Below are 17,914 nucleotides of genomic sequence, written 5' to 3' on the forward strand. Positions count from 1 at the left end.
GCCCGTGGGCAAGGTGTACAGCATTTTGTAATTCATTTTGACGCTTGTATCTTATCATCTATATTCTGCGGTCACCATGACATGTTGCGTACAAATGCTGTTTTTTTTTTTGTTAATAATTAAAGGGGTGCTAATATTATGCAATGTTAATCATTGAAAGACTCCAATTGTTTAAAGGCTTTAATACAATTATTATTGTTATTATATATAACTAAAACATACTAATAATAATAAGAACTTTTGACGATATACGTGCCTGCACGCAGCATACAGTTAAGTAAGTTTACTATAAATAAGCACGTGACAATTTTCTTCGTAAAATGTTTATTTACACATATTATTGTTGTTAATATTAACATACAATTACTATTCCTAAATCTACCTGTTTATGCCCGTGCACAGGTCTTGATCCGATATTGTTTTTCTTTTATTACTAATTGCGTGTCTCACTCACGTCTTGTGACTTGTCAGCAATGTGTATTGTATTATATTTACAAAATGTTTGCATTTAATTATATATTTAAACAAATATAGAACTATTTTGTCTATCATACATTTACTCAGGTGATAATTAAATTCTTGTACATACACTCTCAGTCGCATAATTCGCACGATCATATCGTCAGCGCGTCGACGTCAGGACAGTGTCCTTCGCCGCCTTGGACACTGTTATAAGGTTGATTGAATCAAAAGTAGGTCTGGGTGCCTTTCAGAAGCCGTCGCACATTTAAACAACTAAATTGATGTGAAAGTGTTCTATTCAAAGTAAAAAAATCTAAAATACTGTTTAGGCCTGCTGAAATTTACAATCAACTATATATGTGATAGTGAGCTACGAGAAATTATTCTATTATTAGGAACACCGAAACATTTTTGCCATTATTATTGTTACTATATGAATTGCACGCGGACTCATTGTTATCTAGTGAGTACTGTTATTATCGTCAACACCACATAAACGAATGGTAACTCCGTATACGAAGCCCTGATTTTGATCATCGTTGTTACTATTTTCACCCCCGCCCCATTATCATCGGAAATTAAGGGGGCTCTTTGGTAAACTAGGTGTGTACAAGCCGGTTGCAAACGTCACAGGCCATTGCCCACAATAGGAGTAGTACAAACGATTACTGTTAGCCCATGGGCTAAAATGAATGAAGAGATTCAGAGAACAGATAAGGTGGTATATGGATATTCAATAAGCGCTTTTACACAAACAGATAGCTCATGGTAAGTAATATAGTACAGACGAAATTAAAGTCTTTCTATGCGTATAGTCCTTCTTTTCCAGCTGGTGAGGCAAAGTTAATATATCATTTCTGGCTATTAGAATTTGGGGGTTTAATATGAATTATGGACATGTCCTCGTTGCGGCTCACAAGCAACATTTTGGCAAACTATAACCAACTAATGGACATAGGTTAGCGAGCATGTTCGTCACGAGCGTTATGCATACGTTTTTCTACACTTTAGAATAATAGCATAGCGTACATTATTTAAGTTTTTGGCTGTTTAACGGTCACCTCTAGGTTCTGGGGCCTCTCGTCAATGCTGGAAACATCGCTATGGAGTTTCAGAAAGAGTACAGCGCAAAAATGCACATGTGAATGATTTCCCATTTTAGCAAACATTGTGTGTCAATCAATAACTGATCAATTAGCCTATTTTGTGGGAGCGTGCATCAAGCATTGCACGCACCGCGATCAGTTAGCGTCTTAGACTTACTAAGCGCCCAGTTTCACGAGAGGTGCTGATAGCTGAATTGAACATGGGTCTGCAGACATTTTAGAAGTCCGCTACAGATACTTTTGAATCAATCATTAGGCCATATTCACCTGTAGAATTAACATGGTGCAACGAGAGGGCTTCATGGAACGATGTAGCTCCGGACAGAGACGCCTATTACGTGTTCGATGTTTATTCGTCGTCGACGTTAATATCTTGTCGATCTTCATCCTCTTCATCGTTTTCGCTCGCCTCTTCTTCCGTTCGGGATTCTCCCGCCTCATCCGAGTCGCCACTTAGAGAAGAGAACAGTGGGCAGAGGAATGTCTGCTGCAGGCTACCGTAAGGCCCTGTCAACTCTACCGATGGCCACAAACCGGATCGCTCCGCTATTTTGACCCTGGCCGTCATTTGCTTCTTCCATTTTGTCCTGTCGACGTAAACAATATGCCAGTATGATTTAGCCCCTATTTCTTTCCGTATTTCGTTCCTTCCATAATCCTGAACCTGATTGAAACTGAACCGTGATCCGAGAAGTACATGGAACAATGAAAATGGTTTTTTGTGTGACCGCAGGCCCGAACAAAAAAATAACTACAAGCATACATATACCGCGGCTTTAACACGAACAGCAGTGAAGGAGCTTAGTAGGTCGTTAGAAGATACTAGTCGTTTTAAACTTGTGTATAAAGGATAATACCAGATAGCATTCGCCATAATGTAGCTTTAACTGCTAGTGCGTAACATCATCTCGAAAAAATATTCGATGTCAAATGAAGTTTACAGTAAAATGAAAAAACTATACATTGATCTCAATTTTCAGGTTTGTTGGGTCTTACGTTGCCATTAACGTCGAATGCAAGCACCCATACCTTCTGTTCTGGAACCAAGTTTTTATCTGAACTTCGGTGAGATTCAAGGCCGCTGATAACTCCATTCGCTTACTCACGCTGAGGTACTTGTCCACCTAAAAGAACGGTAAAATCCGCAATAGAGTTACTTTTCGAATATGTGATATCACTGTAACAAGGAGCACAACCTCCTCGATTTGGCTATTAATTGTTAGTGCTTCTATAGTCAACTGTTAGTGTTTATTAAGAGCGAATCCGTACTTTAAACTCAGCTTCAAGCCGTTCAAGTTGTTTGGCGGTGTAAGCTTGACGGGGCTTTCGCTCGACGCCAGCACGCCGTGGTCTGCGATTCGCCAAGCCCTTTCCAGTCATAACACAGTCAGCCGTTAGTCCAGGCCCCCCAGTTACGCTGAGGCTACCCCTGCACATTGCTGCAAATCGAAAAGCAGACGCACATGAGAACGCAATGCTCGCATGGACTGCAGTTTCCTTATACGTTTGTTGGTACTGCTAATGCACAGCTTTAGTTATGGTTGTAGAAAGTATCTTGTCGGAAGATTCCGGTGGAACAGTTCAACATTGAGCGGAACGTCGGCCAATATTATTGATGGAGAAGGCACCAGGGAACACTAGTTTAAAGAGTACCTAACACTATTGTCTTACCGATGCGTCCTCTGGAAGAAATGTATTTTCAAAATACAGCACTTAAGGGAGCCAGCTAAATTCGATCAGAGTAAAAGAGCGAAACAATAAGATAACAGAGGTGTCTACCGCTAAGTGCGTAGAATAATGTTGGCGATGGGGCAGTTGTCGGATGCGTTGGCTGTGGATGTTGCGGAAGCGCCGGTGCCAAGGGGCCAGCTCCCGACAAAATTCGCTGTTCGGCATCAGCGGCTAGACAGAACGAGGCATACGGAAACGAAGTTGAACTGTCATGCCCTGCTCCGGACAGCAAGCGTACATTGCAAGCTGCCTATAATCGTCTCAAAGAAAAGGGTCTTTTTTATTTACAAGAATAGTAGCATAAAATTGCCTCAATATGTTATGTCCATTTTTAGAGAGCACCAGTCTTTCAGACTTCCATGTATGGCGCATTGTATGATGTATACTTATACATAGCATTTCTTTCGAAGCATAATTACGAAGGCCCTTTTTTTTTATCAATATCCAATAGAAACAAAATTATTCACTACTCGTTAATGTTTCTATAGGTTTAATTTCTGTAAAAAAAAAAAGAGACAGGAAAGGTCATTGAGTCTTTTCTCAGTATGTAGGCAACTTATGCCTGATGTAGTGTAACCTGCCCTTTAACGTCATATACTAGATTGCTGATTGAATTTAGAAGTGCTGAAACACAAGGAATAGGAGAAATTCTGATTTAGTTTAGTATTTACTTGATTTGTCTAAATGCTTGGGAACGTCCTCTGATCGTGAGAGAGTTGAAACCGAAGTGTATTAATGACTCTCGAAGGAATACCAATGAAAATTCCTCCTATTTTTATCTTATAGTAGTAGTAATGAGCACTTTTTTAGTCAACTATGTAAGTATCTATAGCATCGTACTTATCTTCTGTTTGCGTATCACACTAACCGTATTAGCAGGTGGTCGGCGAAGATCCAGTACTGGTGAGGATGATGCAGATACTTGGGCACCTGTAGATCCTAAAGGGATTAACTGGTTGCTGTCAATGGCCCCCGCCGTAAGTGAAGTTTGTTGTTGCTGCTGATGGTGTCTTCTTTGCCTTCTGGTGGCTAGAATGCTTTCAATCGAAAATGCTGACGGGGCTACCCGAGGCCCTCCGACCCCAACAAATGTCGAAGGCGTCTGCGTGGGCATCGTGCCATTGTTGCCTAGCAAAGAGGCTCCCCACTCTGACATCGTCAGCGGACTCCCAGGAGCAAGAGGACAACGCGATGCCGGAGGCGATGCTATATGTACAACAAATCACCAGTCGTTAGCTACGATTAGTTAAATCGGGTGTGCTGTACACTTCCGAGTGCTTTTTATCATTATACTATCCTGCTTCAGTGACACCTTTTGTTCAATAAATGCTATGTATCCGTAAAACGAAAATATAAACTAAATAACGGGCGACTTACTTAGCGACAATCACATATAAATGATACGTCATCACGTTGACAAGATTCGGTAGATAAAACGGCTGTCTATGTAACACTAGACGCATGCAAACATGTATGAACGTTAGGAGAACTGAGTCTTCGTAACTACACAGTATTCTCTGTAAACTTTCTACATTTTTTTACACTTTTTACAGTACACATAGTACACTTTTTACATAAGCCTAGTAATGAATCATAGATTGCTCATACGTCTATGGTGATGATTAAACGAAGGAAAAATAAGATAGTCAAAATACACTCTGTCACACGACCTGTTGTTGAAGACTAAACGTGCGCATACGGTTTTGTCTTCCTGCAAAATATATTTGGAACTTACTATACAATTTACCGTATCAAACAAAGATCTTGAGAAACGAGAGCGTAGTTGACATTGTTGTTGCAACTATAGACACTAGAAAAGGTCATGGTTTATATTCAGGTGCTTATCTTTCTCTTAACCTTATATAAAGTTACATGACGTGGTTGTACACACATAACTTTACCTAAAGCCCTACGTATATTGGATTGTCTAAAAAGTATTTACCGTTTCTAGGCCAAACTTAAAACAAGCATTTTCTATATTTTAAAATGGTAATGCTAAACTAAATATGTACTGGTCTGTTAATAATACCATAACCCCATCACTGTAGAACTCTAGGTTTCTGGGCGAAAAATTGTGAGAAGTCATTTTTGGATTTCTCCATTGGAATTGAACCAAGACCATTAAGAAAGTTTTACAACAACCGCGGAGATGATAATTCGATGATGCAAAATCCAGGTATGCATGAACGTTTCGTGTCCAAGTTCTCTATATTTTTGCCGGCTAACTAAAAGGTAACTCATTTTTTCACGGTGGAAAGCGATGCCTCTTCTATTCAGTAGTTCTTCAATAGTTTGATTTTTTCCAATGGCTTATGGTACTTTTGACGATAGAGATTCATCTGATCCGTTGTGTTAGGTGAGAGCAACCTGTAACGTACAACTTCTTTTCAAACAGATAGCGTAAGCTTCTCGCTCATAAATTGAACGCTATTTTTTTCTTTGCTCAATGTTGTCATACGTGATCTATCTTTGACAATGGCATAATAATGCTGCGTAAAGTTTCGCAGATGGAAACAGGATTGCGTCGATTTGTGTGACACTTGAATCGAGCTTTTTATTTTCAGCTAGCTTTCTTCAGATCACTTTTTTGTGGTAAATATTTAGTCCTTTAGAGAGATCATCGGACTCGTTCAACTTCCGCGATAATTCCACTAAGTTTTTCTCTAATTGCACTACTACGAACAGTACTTTCCACATCTAGAATAAACACGACCGAATATCGCTTAACTTTCATCCTATAACGCGCCCTAAACATAAACAGGACAGTTTTTTATGGGCCTAGACAAAATGTGTCTCTAGTGGAATCAAATTCTTAAACGAAGCGAATTTTTTTTACCCATTTCTCAATGCGTTCTACCTTAAGTTCGGATAAAGGCATCCCAGTAATTTTAGGACGTCTGTTCACCGATGTCCGAATATCATGACATTAAAGCCATTTAGCTAGAAAGATAATTAACGTTTTTTTCTTCAAAAGCCAATATTTATAAAGATATCTTAGTCAATTACTGCTTGAATCGGTATTACGCATGCGTAAGTAACCAAACAGCCCAATGTATTTTAGCCCAAAATGACGTCCAGATATTGAACAGCTGAAACGGACTGTGGTCGAGTGTTATATCGATCGATTGAAGGAAACATGTGATTTCCCACTGCGAGACAAAAGACACATATAGGTAGTAACCAGCCTGATAAACAGTAACGTTGCCGAATCGGACAGGATGAAACGATGCTTCTTGTAGTTCTGTTTGTATTCTCAGTAAAATTAAAGCATTTGTATTAGAATTGTAAGCTAAAGACGCGCTTGGACGTGAACAGAGATAAATATTCTAGAAGTTAAATTGATTAATTAAAAAAGCCGAATACTTTACTAACATAAACCTTCGTTTTTACCTAGAATCAGGAATCGCATAGTAAATCCAAAGTGATCTCATACCGCCTTCCCATAGAGAGACAGGTTCAAGATTTGTATAGAGCAAGTATTGGCAAATATGTACGCCTAAAAGCGATGGAAAGTCTATTCAGTACTTATCTTATTGTACTGGAGTTATATTGAAGACACTGGATTTATATATGCCAAATTTACTTCGAGCCATCGTTGAAAACGACCCACAGCAGTTTACTAGTTATAGACTTTTGTATCGTGTGGCCAGAATAGGCTTACTTCGATTGACCTATTTTGGAAAAAACGGTGCCTCACAAAGTATATGTGTGGTTATATGGATTTCTGATAATTTTGTGACAAAACGTTAATTAACCATCAAGTCTAAACGGAAAACGCCGTACTTACTAGAAATAAGATTAGATAAGCCAAAACTTTCCGTTCGTTGTTGCTGATTTAGGCAGGTCAAAAATTACTTGTCTACCCTAGGGTTACACAGTGATTTTCGAGTGGCCCGGGTAGTGATACATACATAAGTCGGACTTTGCTCGAGAACAGACGAGACATAATAACAAATGTACACTATTCTCCAAAACTAACTCGATGGGACTGATTCTGGCATAACTAGGTGAATTCCACCACCAGGTGGCGATTATAATGCAACACATATTTTGACAATATTGTTTTTTCTAAACAATGCGCCGTGTCAATTTGTCAAAATTTCTTTCGAAAATAGCCACACGTGAGACACTGTTGACATTAGAACGCGCTTTTACTTTGGCCTATACAACTTTTAGGATGATCATGGAGTATAACTTTTATAAAATGTAACTTGCGTTCAGTTTGTCTTTAAATCATATGTAGCTTTCGGATAGGCAAAACTGCGGTAGAAAAACAGGAAAAGTCAATTAAACAACAAAATTTATATAACGCGAGAAAGAATGCTTCTCTGTCGCATACCGCCCTGCCTTCTAAAGTTTAGCTACCGAAAAAAGGTCTAGTAATTCCAATTGTATCAAAGTTCTACCCGTCCGAAAATGCGAACAGTTTGTTAGCCGTTGCTTGCTAGGAAGAAGCGGAGTGGCCGTCTTGGCCTAAGCAAAATGCATCAGTGCAAAAGGGCCCAATTTTTTGGTCGTCATTTATACGTACATATTATATCTCCGGTGTATGCTCGATGCACTTAACAAGCTGCGCGACGCAGACGTTCTTAAAGTTGGCTAAAATTTGTATTTCCCGCTTAAACATGCTATAGTTCAAGAAGCGGTTTGATGGTCCTCAGTAGAAATTTCACATGAACTTTAACCCCCCTTTGAACTACCACTGAGTCTCGGAGCGTTGTCGTAGCAAATTTCGTCAATTAAAAACGACCAAGAGTTCTAGCACAAGAAAACTGTAATAATATAATAATAATAATAAACTTACTGAGTCGGTTCTTTGAGGTCTAGCTGAAATGCGCTTTCTCTCTATGATCGTGCAATATTTCGAGGCATAACAGCTATCAGTTTAACATTTCAGTAAGCTTCTGAGGTTTTTTTACCGGACGTGTTTTACCACAATTAGATTTGTAATATTTAAACCTTTCGACAAGCTTTTGTGTCCAATAAGGAAGGTGCTCGTGTACGGTTGAACCACCGTTAAGATCTTGGACCATCGTCGCAAGAGCGATCGCTATAATGTACGGGATATGCAACAGCTGTTTTATCTCTTTGGGGTTTCCCTACCTCCTTGGTAGGGCCATTGTCGAGTACGAATGCAATCAAATAGCGATAAATATCAGGGTCGTCCATTTGGGCTGTTAATGGGATAAGATGATCGTTGTATGCACCGTGAAAACATTGCTTGCTTTTGTCCTCACTACGCCAGCTACAATGAGTTCGGATGCAGACTAAATAGAATGGTTGAATTAGCATGGACACTTCTGGTAAGTTTGTAAGTGCAACTGAGTGTGCGAATGGGGCCGATCCTGACGTATCTAACAATCTCAATACAGCATGTTTCGATGTTACGCTAAAATTGTCATAATCGCAACAATCATACGATAGCAATAGGTGAATTTCGATACTTTGAATCTATGGATTTTTACCAAAAATCACAAGTTTACGTTCTTCATAAACAGAGTGAAAAAGGATTTCGTCTTGCGTCAGGCAATACGTAACTGCACTGATGGAACTTGTATAGCTAGCAAAAAAAAATCTGTCTATGCCAATATGAAACAGAAAATAGGATGGCTAGCTCTGGAAGATACATTGAAGTCCAACAAAATTGCATCCGAAAGAATACTATTATTTACGTTTTGTGAAGCTGGAAAGGTTTTAGCTATTAGGAACGTTCGAGAAGAACACGATTGTGTATGACCTATGGATCTGTACACGACCCACGTTTTACGTCGAGTGCTAAGCTATTCAATAGAACGGGCTTAATGGGCAGGCAAAGTCATTTCTGGTCACGACAATTTCAAATCTTTCTCATGGCAAAGGTGTTCAACCTGCTCTGAAAATGTTTAAGTGAGTTTTTTCGCACTCATCGTATTCTATAGGTATCGCGCAAAGGAACTACTACATTGATCACTGCAAATAAAATTGGTAACAGTACGGTTGACAACGAAAAAAATGTTAAAAACTGGCTGTACCAGAAAGGCTCGAAAATTTCTGAAAAGGTAAGGTACAAAACTTAGTCACAAGATGGGAAAGTGACGGGGAATGCACTCGAAGTAAATGTGTTGTTAAAATTCGCGTAAAGTGCTACGCCTTTTGATGCATCAAAAGATTTTTTCGGTTAATTCGAATCTCGATAGCCAAATATACGAATATGCCCAAAGAAATAACTTATGGTCAACAAAACGCGTGCAATTAAGTATTGGCTATGTTTTGAATGAAACGCATACATTCTGATCATTTTTGATAAGTTAGGTACCGGCGAATTGACGTACAAGTCTGAAACATAACAACTTGAAAAAGTGATTTCATCAAATTAGTGAAGAGCTACGCGTTCTAGTATGTTCCTGCGTTCGTGTTGGTGGCCTATTTCAGCCTTAGTCAAAGCGAACTATTGATACAAAATTGTAGTACAGGTTATGGTATCATCCTACCTGAGCTTCTCATCCACACCACTGAAGTTATATATATAATTTAAGTCCTAAATCCGCATCAGTTTTGGCTTACTGATTAGCTAGTATGACACACAATCCGGATCATTTTTGAAGCTTGCAACGGGACCGCGGTATTGCAGGAGGTCTATTTATTTCTTGGAGCGAAAAATAAAAATAGCTTTTTAGAAAAAACCGGTTTACATATTTTTGATACAACACAGCTAAAAGGTTGCCGTCACGACGAAAATGGTGTTCTTGGGATATCAGGCCAAAAAATTATACTCAAGTTGCATATAAATATACTTGAAATAGCCCGTACGAGCAGTCTTTTATTAATGGAGGAATTGACACTGAAAAGATTCGGCCTTGAGTAGAGGCTTTCAGTAATTTGTCTGATTGAAAACGCAGACACGGATCTATTCTCTATTCGGAGTTAGATAAGTTGGATTCATCTGCGGCGTAAGCAAGTCATAATAGTCTGTTCTTCCTGTAGACATCCGCAACCTTTTTTTAGCTTCAAATAAGCTTACGGCAAATAGACCCTATAGTTTAGCTAATTCTCACTTTTCCGGCTCTCTCCGTAGAAGTAACTGTTTTCAAATTAACACCTTGAAACGCTGATATCTTCATGTGGCAACAGTGACAGTGTGTATACTTTACGTAACTTGATAGGTAAGTAAATGAAGTTCAGGCTTCGTAACAAGAAACAAAGGTCTTCAGTTATGGATGCCGGCTCATGCAATGACAGGCCAGTTTCTTGGCGACTCCAAGAAACTGTTAATTTCGGAAAAGATCTGTATTTGGAAACAAAGGATTAGAACGAGGTGTTTTTCACGAAATCTGTCGGTACTTATTCGCAGCTCTAAGGCCAACATTTTGCCTTAAGATGTCCCTGATGAGGCAGCCTCATTATTAGACCCTAAAAAGAGGAAAACATTTTAGTAATTCCCGTCGAATTCATAGTATCAGAAGTGTAGGTACAAGTGATCCTTTCTATGACCTATTTGCAGTTCAATGTATTATTATTGTACAATATATTATATATTTAATACTATAATGATGAGATGATAGGTTCGCATACGCATCAGTTTCCTCATTGATGGGAACCTGTTTTCCTTTGCTTAAGTTATGACTACAGTTAGTAAATTCGGTGCAGTATCTGGGGAAAAACCAGCCTAAAGACAGTTATTATTAGCCCGCAGCTCCAGAGCAAAGAAATCGTCTATAGTAATCCCGAGAGAAATCAGTGGAATTTTCGGGTAATTCGCTACAAGATTAGGAACTAGGTTAGAAAGTTGTACGGATCAGAAGTACAGCCATGTCACGTGCGCAAAACCGCTATTGTCGGCGTAGTTCGCTCACAATGCGTAAAAGGCGCTATTGAAGGCAAGCAAATGGTACTTGTGTTAAATAGGTGGTACACCAGAACAGTAGAGTCTGCCGGACGCCCCAGACGATTCTTACGGCTGTCTTCTGCGATACCTCAACTCATTTTATTAGGCACCGGGGCACAGACCACGCAATTAACTCCATATTCAAGGATCAGCAAGAACTGCCTTTTTATGTTCATAGAGCATCGTATGTGCGTTCATATTGTACATTGAAAATAACTTTTAGATAGGTGGAATGTGGTGAGCGACCGGTCGTAGATCTCGGTAAGTTCAAAAAAACTGATCTTAGTTTTACTTTTTCGTCTGAAAAATGTTGTAAGCTTCGTGTCGCATTTGGTTATGTCTTTGTTTTCCTTTGTTCAAAGGATCGTATCCTTAAATATACTCTTGCAGTATAGCAAAAGAATTGGGGATTAGTTGTAAAAGTTGAGAGCTGCCACAACAGAACATTACATGACAAACCCGCACTCCCTAGGGGGGTTTCTATAAGAGCAGCAAGAGTATATGTAAAATGAAACAGATGTTCTTGATTATTATGAAGAAAGGCATTGGTTATATAGTGAAATACTTTTTGCGTCGTAATCGTCACTCCTAGGTAAATTCCAAATTAGACCGTGTACCTTGCACCTATGTACTTGTACGTATGGCGTATATTTTAAATATCAGATCTATAATAAAAATGAAAAGTCCCAGAAATCTTTCTACTTTTTTGTTGGCCCAAAAGTGAAGCGCAACAGCTTTGATTAACGCTTTAACTAGCGTCGTTAAAAAAAATAATAATCTCGACTAGCAAGCACGATAATTAAGTTCCGAATTGGTTTGCGTTTGAGTCTAGCAGATCCTCTGCGACCATTAACGCTTGATCTTTTATTATCGAGCAGGAGATATTACCTAAACTTATGCAACTCCTCGAGGTGCAAGGACTCGCAGAAACCCTGTTAAGCGAAGACAGGATTAATGGTGTCTATTCTGCGCGTAACTTGTAAGTAGTGCTAAGCAAAAATGCTCAGTATACAACAACAGTAAAACTTTTTGCATTATTTTTTGCGTGAAATTAGCTGCCTTCGTTTATATAAATTGTATCTCGCGGTAATCATCAAGGAGAATTGCTTTTCTTTCGCTTCTTTAGTATTTCTAGTGTTGTTTTCGCGCGCATCACTTGAGTCTCTCTAGGCCCTCTCACTTACCTTCGCAGAGAACTGTATCCGTGTGCAAAAACGACTCTGACTTTGTCTGCTGTTGAGCATCCATGCTCAACTCTGGCTTCCTCCCCTAACAAAGTTCAACAAGCGGGCTTTTTCTTGCCTCACTCCAGTCGTTAGTCAAATGCTCCCACAGTAAAAAAAGAGGTGAGAGAGTATAGTAGGGAATCCAGTTTCACTATTGCGCACTTTTTGGACCAAAACCGTTTTGCAGTTTGTGCAGTGTTACTCTTGGAGTGGCCATTCTTTACAGGGAGGTAACTTTAAGGTCTTTGTACGCACAATGAACACCATGCCGTCTGCTGGTGGGGCTTCCGGGGGGTGTACACTCCTAAAAATGTGACTTCGCCAAACGATAAACCTCACTTGATCCGACGTGATATATTTTGACTGAACACGGGTACCAAGATGAAGAATTCAACTGCGTTCATGCGCCTGGTCTCGGCCGCATAGTACGGAGGCGTGGCTGAAGCAGTCCCCAAAGCACGCGCCGCCTTTCCGTGCTCTCCACGGGGGAGGTGCCCACCTACTCTTCGCTCCCCAAAAGCTCCGCCTCGTCCACTAACTTCATTTCAACCGGACCAAGCGTCCGCCATGCGGAATAGATGTTTTTACAATAGGTACTATCCCACAGCGAAGAGTTGAAGTCATAAGGTACTTAAAACGGAGTGAAAATGAAGACCTAGAGGACGTATTTACAACTGCATAATTTACGGGAAATCATCGCAATTGACACGAAAACTGTGGGATTTAATGGTTCTACTTAATGCGTTACAAGTCCCGTATACCCTCCAGTAAACCTAAATCTAACACACAAGAGGCGAACGCATATCTAGCAACGTCTATACAAGCTGATGGCGCTAAAACGGTATATTGGTGAATATAGAACTGTGAGTTACTACGGCCATTAGGATTAAACCACAAATATTTAATACCTAAAGGTTACATGCACCCGCTAATATGAGCCAAGATTGAAAAAATCCGACGTCTATAAGGAAAACACGTCTGTTAATTTTTGTCTGTAAAATTTTGTAGCCATAACGTAAACATGGTACAACGTATATCATTTTTTCATAACTAAATTTTATTAAAGCGAATATGGTCAAAAACAACTCGAATATTCACATACAAGAGAACAGAATATTTAAATTAAAGATGTAGGACTGGCGGAATGCATTCTTAAATTTCATACTAGATGCCCAAAAGGAATAGTAAAATTCATTTAAAAATTTGAAAAAAATCAACACTGATAAATAAACTGAAAGGTTGTTTACAGATTGTAAAGTTTGATTTGTAAGTAGTTCAAGGATTAATGAGCATGTCTATGTAAAAAAAAGTTCGCTCTGATTAAATGTTATGAACTGAATGAAAAAGGTACGAACATTGGTGAACACACAGACTTTTCAAGAGAGACAATCCTGTTTACCAAAAAAAATGAAAGGACTTCTTCTCATCGAATACGATCTAATTGGGTGGATCTAAGGGAGTATCATTAAAATAAACTTGCCTTTCAAGTAAAATTTTGTTATTCAAATAGCTAAATGCGTTACAACAATTAGTTGTAATCCTCAGATGACACTGCCTCGTCGAATCCTCTGAGGACTGATTGCTGACTATCAGGAACTCCAAATTCAACAGATTTCTTTTGCCCTAAGAGCACACATTTTTCAGACACTTATATTGGTCTTCAGTTTTCAGGACTATATATAAGCAAATGAATCGCAAAAATGATCGGCTTGCGGCTAAACTTCTTCTCTGCAATAAATAAATAGTACTAGCTTTTCAATCTATGTTTAGCCTTATTTACTAATGAGCTTAAAAAGACTGCTATGGAACTGCTGGATTGTAGATATTTATCAAATATTTTTAAGAGCGATACTTCACTTAGTCATTTAACGAAATAGGCTTAGTAATGAACTGTGCCTAAATTTGTGTTATCAAATTTAGACACAATTCAATCAATTATTGAGAAATTAAAGACACTTTGACTTAACAGAAAGTAAGAAAGTTAGATGCGGATATTGGAATACCGCACTTGAGCCCACTGATACATTCATATGTTCTGAAATGTTTGTTCGAATCCAAGCACATAATAAAACTCGAACACTTTTCAAAATACCGTATAAGTTGTCAAAACATGGTCATAGATATTATATAGAATTATAAGGTCTCCAATCGATACATCGAGGTGAAATGTTCAGCCATTTTGGTTATCGCTTACTGAACGTTTCTAAACAAAACTTTATAAGTATTCGCTCGAATAAAAGAATGCGAGAAAAAAAAAAAGAGAGAAATTGTTAGAAGTTGATGACATGAAACGATATTTCCATGTCAGCCATTTGACAAAATTTCACTAGCACGAAGTGGCATTGTGATCTGATAATACTGCTGGACCCTCGTTCTCTCTAAACGAGTCGATTTTAATATAATTTGTGATTTTATCCTTTACCTAAGGACAACGATTTTCTCATTCACGTTGGGTTGAAATATTAGCGACAACGTATGGAGCACGACACTTGCGACACTTGGTATTTAAAAGCGTTGAATAGCCATAAGACTTTGAGACTAATATCTTAAGGACTAATATGGATACAAATTCAAAACATAATATCACCACCATTGAACAAAAAAGCAAGCAAATAACTAAGAAGATCAATAATCGCTGTCCAGACCACGTAGTAGGGCTGAATCCAGTACGTAATAGGGTCTTCCTTTGTCGGTGGGTTCGCGACGAATAGTTTGCTAAATATAACACCATATGATCTTATAAAGCTTGGCTTTCTTGACCGAACTGGTTATTACGTCTGATAGCGCATCTAAGGTCAGGTTAATTTGATATTTCCTGACACACAATATTTGAAGCCTACATTCTACCTGAAAACCATATAACCTAAATTATTAGAAAACGGTCACATACCTCAGAGATCTATTTGGATGCAACCTTTTTGGGCTCTTCCTACACGAACATTTTCCATATATTTACACATACAACTGGGAGATGATATTGAGAAAACGTTTAACTAATACAGAGTGAAGATTAGCCGATTGTACAAGTGGGCTAAAATAGCGCACCAAACGCGAATGTTTGATTTGGAGTTTTTTTTCGTGATCTAAAAATCTGTAATACGAAAAAATACTCAACGACAAACCTAATGCATTCGCTAAAGCTCTACTTAATAGTATCAGGCGTACATTTTTATGTATATATAAAGTTAAAATAGATAAAATGTTTCTGATGCAGGAGCAACAAAAGCAACAATTCATCATAGTTGCCAGCATCTTGTGCACACAGATTTTATTTGCCAGCATGAGACTACTAGAAGAGATACAATCGTAGACTTCCTAAAAAAGAGTCATATAATCGACAATCATAGATTTCAGTTACTCACCTTATCGCTAACTGAGTAAATATTATCCAAAAATGGTGATAACATGTTATCCCGTCAAAATCATCATACCCGGTCTTGTGTCCGCAATGTTTAGGGTCGATACTGCTTCAAATATAATTATCATCGGAGTAAAGATTTGAGAGTCACTTGTTATAGTTGATTTATTGTTTGCACTAAGTTTGCCACAATTCTTGTATACGAAAATATTGCAATAGAAACAACTCTTCCTTTTTGCCTACCTTTTGGGTACTTTGCTTAATACACGTCCGTTTTAGCCAATTAAGAAAACTTTAGGCTGTTACATACGAGTCCAATTGATTAAGGATTAGGTAACTAGTTAATATAACGTAACGAGTTATAATAATTATTTATTAAAATGTGTTTTCTTGTTTTCTTTTTTTTTTTGATTACTTGCCTCAGCGCTATGCACACACCACTTACGATCCTATATATAACTTCTTCATCCATGGTTTTTCGGAATAAATCGATAATGAAATAAGCTTGCTCACCAATTGGCCTTTTTGGGGTATAAATCGCTTCGAAATCATGTGAACTTATATTAGTAGAATAAACGAGTCAAAGCCAACGTTGGACATTTCTTTGCTCAATCCAGCAAGTAATTGAGACATGGTGGTGGGGTCTGGCGCTGTCATCCAGTAGCTAGGCTGCATGCTTTTAATTGCCTTGGCATGATCTAAAAGTCTCTGAAAAAACTTGATATAGCGAGTTACATCTATTGTTTCATTCTCGGCGAGGATCTCATAGTAGCCGAAGCTCCTGATGTCCATCGCAAAAATTGCTTCATCACCTCACGCCCGAACCTACTCGACACTACCGTCGAGCTCAGTTTCTCTCCAGAGTGACGCTACCTTCTCGTCAGGTCTCTCTCCGGCTGACGGTGGAGATTGAACAGGTCTTTAGCGAAAAACCCTTATCTATGGCTATCGTACGCTCCGGGCGGACCTTTTGTTGATTAAAGTTCCGCAAATTGCTCATGGAATACACCAAATACATTTCCAAGTGGTCCGAAGTCAACTTATAGAGGACCCATTTTCTACTTAGTTTCCACATTTTCAGTGCTTGGGTTATAATTGTGTAACACGTTACATGTGAAATATTAGTTTTGGCCAACACAACCGATAGACTTCGAGCTCTATTTTTGTGAAAGCCTCCTCAATTACGGCAATGTGCTCTCGTGCTTGAAGTTCTAACGTCTGGTCACTTCCTTGCCACTCTTTAACGCTCCAGCCTATTCCCTTGAAATTTTTGCACCATTTATTATATCGTGTTATGCTTTCGCCTAAAGCTTCCCTGTCGAGTGTCTTCACCAATATTTGATATGTTCCCCCAATGCTATGGCCTCCAAGAAACAAAAGCTGGATCATCGAGCGTTAATTTTTGAGATTAAAAAATACTTTTTCCTTCCGAATTAGTTCCTCCTAGAATGAACTTCATTTGGCTCCACTTAGCCTTCTAGAAAAGTGGAGTATTTGCTAGGCACATTTCGTCTGCTATTGGCGCGTAGTTCAAAAGTTATTCAGCTTAAAAGTCCGCCAGATTCGTTTGTAACAGTGTAAGAATTACTGATTTCTAACACGAATACACCACTTAATTTTTGTCTTGACAGCATATTTAAGGCTTGGCCAACGTTTAACCCTTACTCCTAACCTTTATAAAAACCGGAGGCTTGTTTGGTATAGCAGAAAAATAACCACCTAATCAAACTTGATTCTGTTCTATAACAGAACTTAAGTTAGTTGTGTGAGGTTGTACTAGGAATGATGTCCGATTGCCTGCGTTTGGTGTTGTCTTTTCTAACAAACGTAACAGATGCTGTTGTCTGGCTAATATATATCGGCAAACGATAAACTGGTATTTTTCTACGAATGAAATGTGTCTGAACAACTAGCACAAGTGAGAGTTGCGCTCTCCTGTTTATCCATGATTCGCTCCTGCTTCATCTGCGCCGATTGGATGTTTCTTTTGGGTACGCTACTTGTTGCGCGCTTGTTTTTTAGACCAAATTAACATATTCATGATTCGTCACCTGTTACGAGACGATCCATTCAAAATTTAGCTAGCATTTTTGTTAGCGAAAATGCTTTCAAGGATATTATTCTGGCACCTTTCTTCAACGAGTACCTTTGCGTTCATCTGATACAC

The 17,914-nt window shown here is 38.7% G+C and overlaps 2 protein-coding genes across 9 annotated transcripts in view; one reads left to right on the forward strand and one right to left on the reverse strand.

The window, feature by feature from the left end:
* The window catches only part of LOC111250601 (uncharacterized), a 40,293-nt gene extending 34,737 nt beyond the window's left edge, over window positions 1-5,556 (forward strand). For 7 of the 8 annotated variants that reach the window (XR_015329354.1, XR_015329353.1, XR_015329357.1 and 4 more), the window contains 2 exons: window positions 2,549-2,680; window positions 4,176-5,556. The gene's annotated coding sequence lies outside the window, so the exon portion shown is untranslated. Of the gene's footprint in view, window positions 1-2,548; window positions 2,704-4,175 lie in introns of all 8 variants that reach the window. The other variant, XM_086991565.1, reaches the window with a different exon arrangement.
* LOC111250600 (uncharacterized) lies at window positions 298-4,455 on the reverse strand. Its single transcript, XM_022806004.2, has 5 exons — window positions 4,168-4,455; window positions 3,348-3,549; window positions 2,838-3,007; window positions 2,598-2,692; window positions 298-2,155 (listed from the first exon to the last, which is right to left on the reverse strand). Exons 1-5 carry the CDS (start codon window positions 4,453-4,455, stop codon window positions 1,918-1,920), a joined length of 993 nt encoding a protein of 330 aa, XP_022661739.1. The 3' UTR covers window positions 298-1,917.
* Window positions 5,557-17,914: the final 12,358 nt, after the last annotated feature.

This window comes from Varroa destructor, unplaced genomic scaffold (genome assembly GCF_002443255.2).
Source record: "Varroa destructor unplaced genomic scaffold, Vdes_3.0 BEIS01000005.1, whole genome shotgun sequence".
In the NCBI taxonomy this organism is placed as follows: Eukaryota; Metazoa; Arthropoda; class Arachnida; order Mesostigmata; family Varroidae; genus Varroa; species Varroa destructor.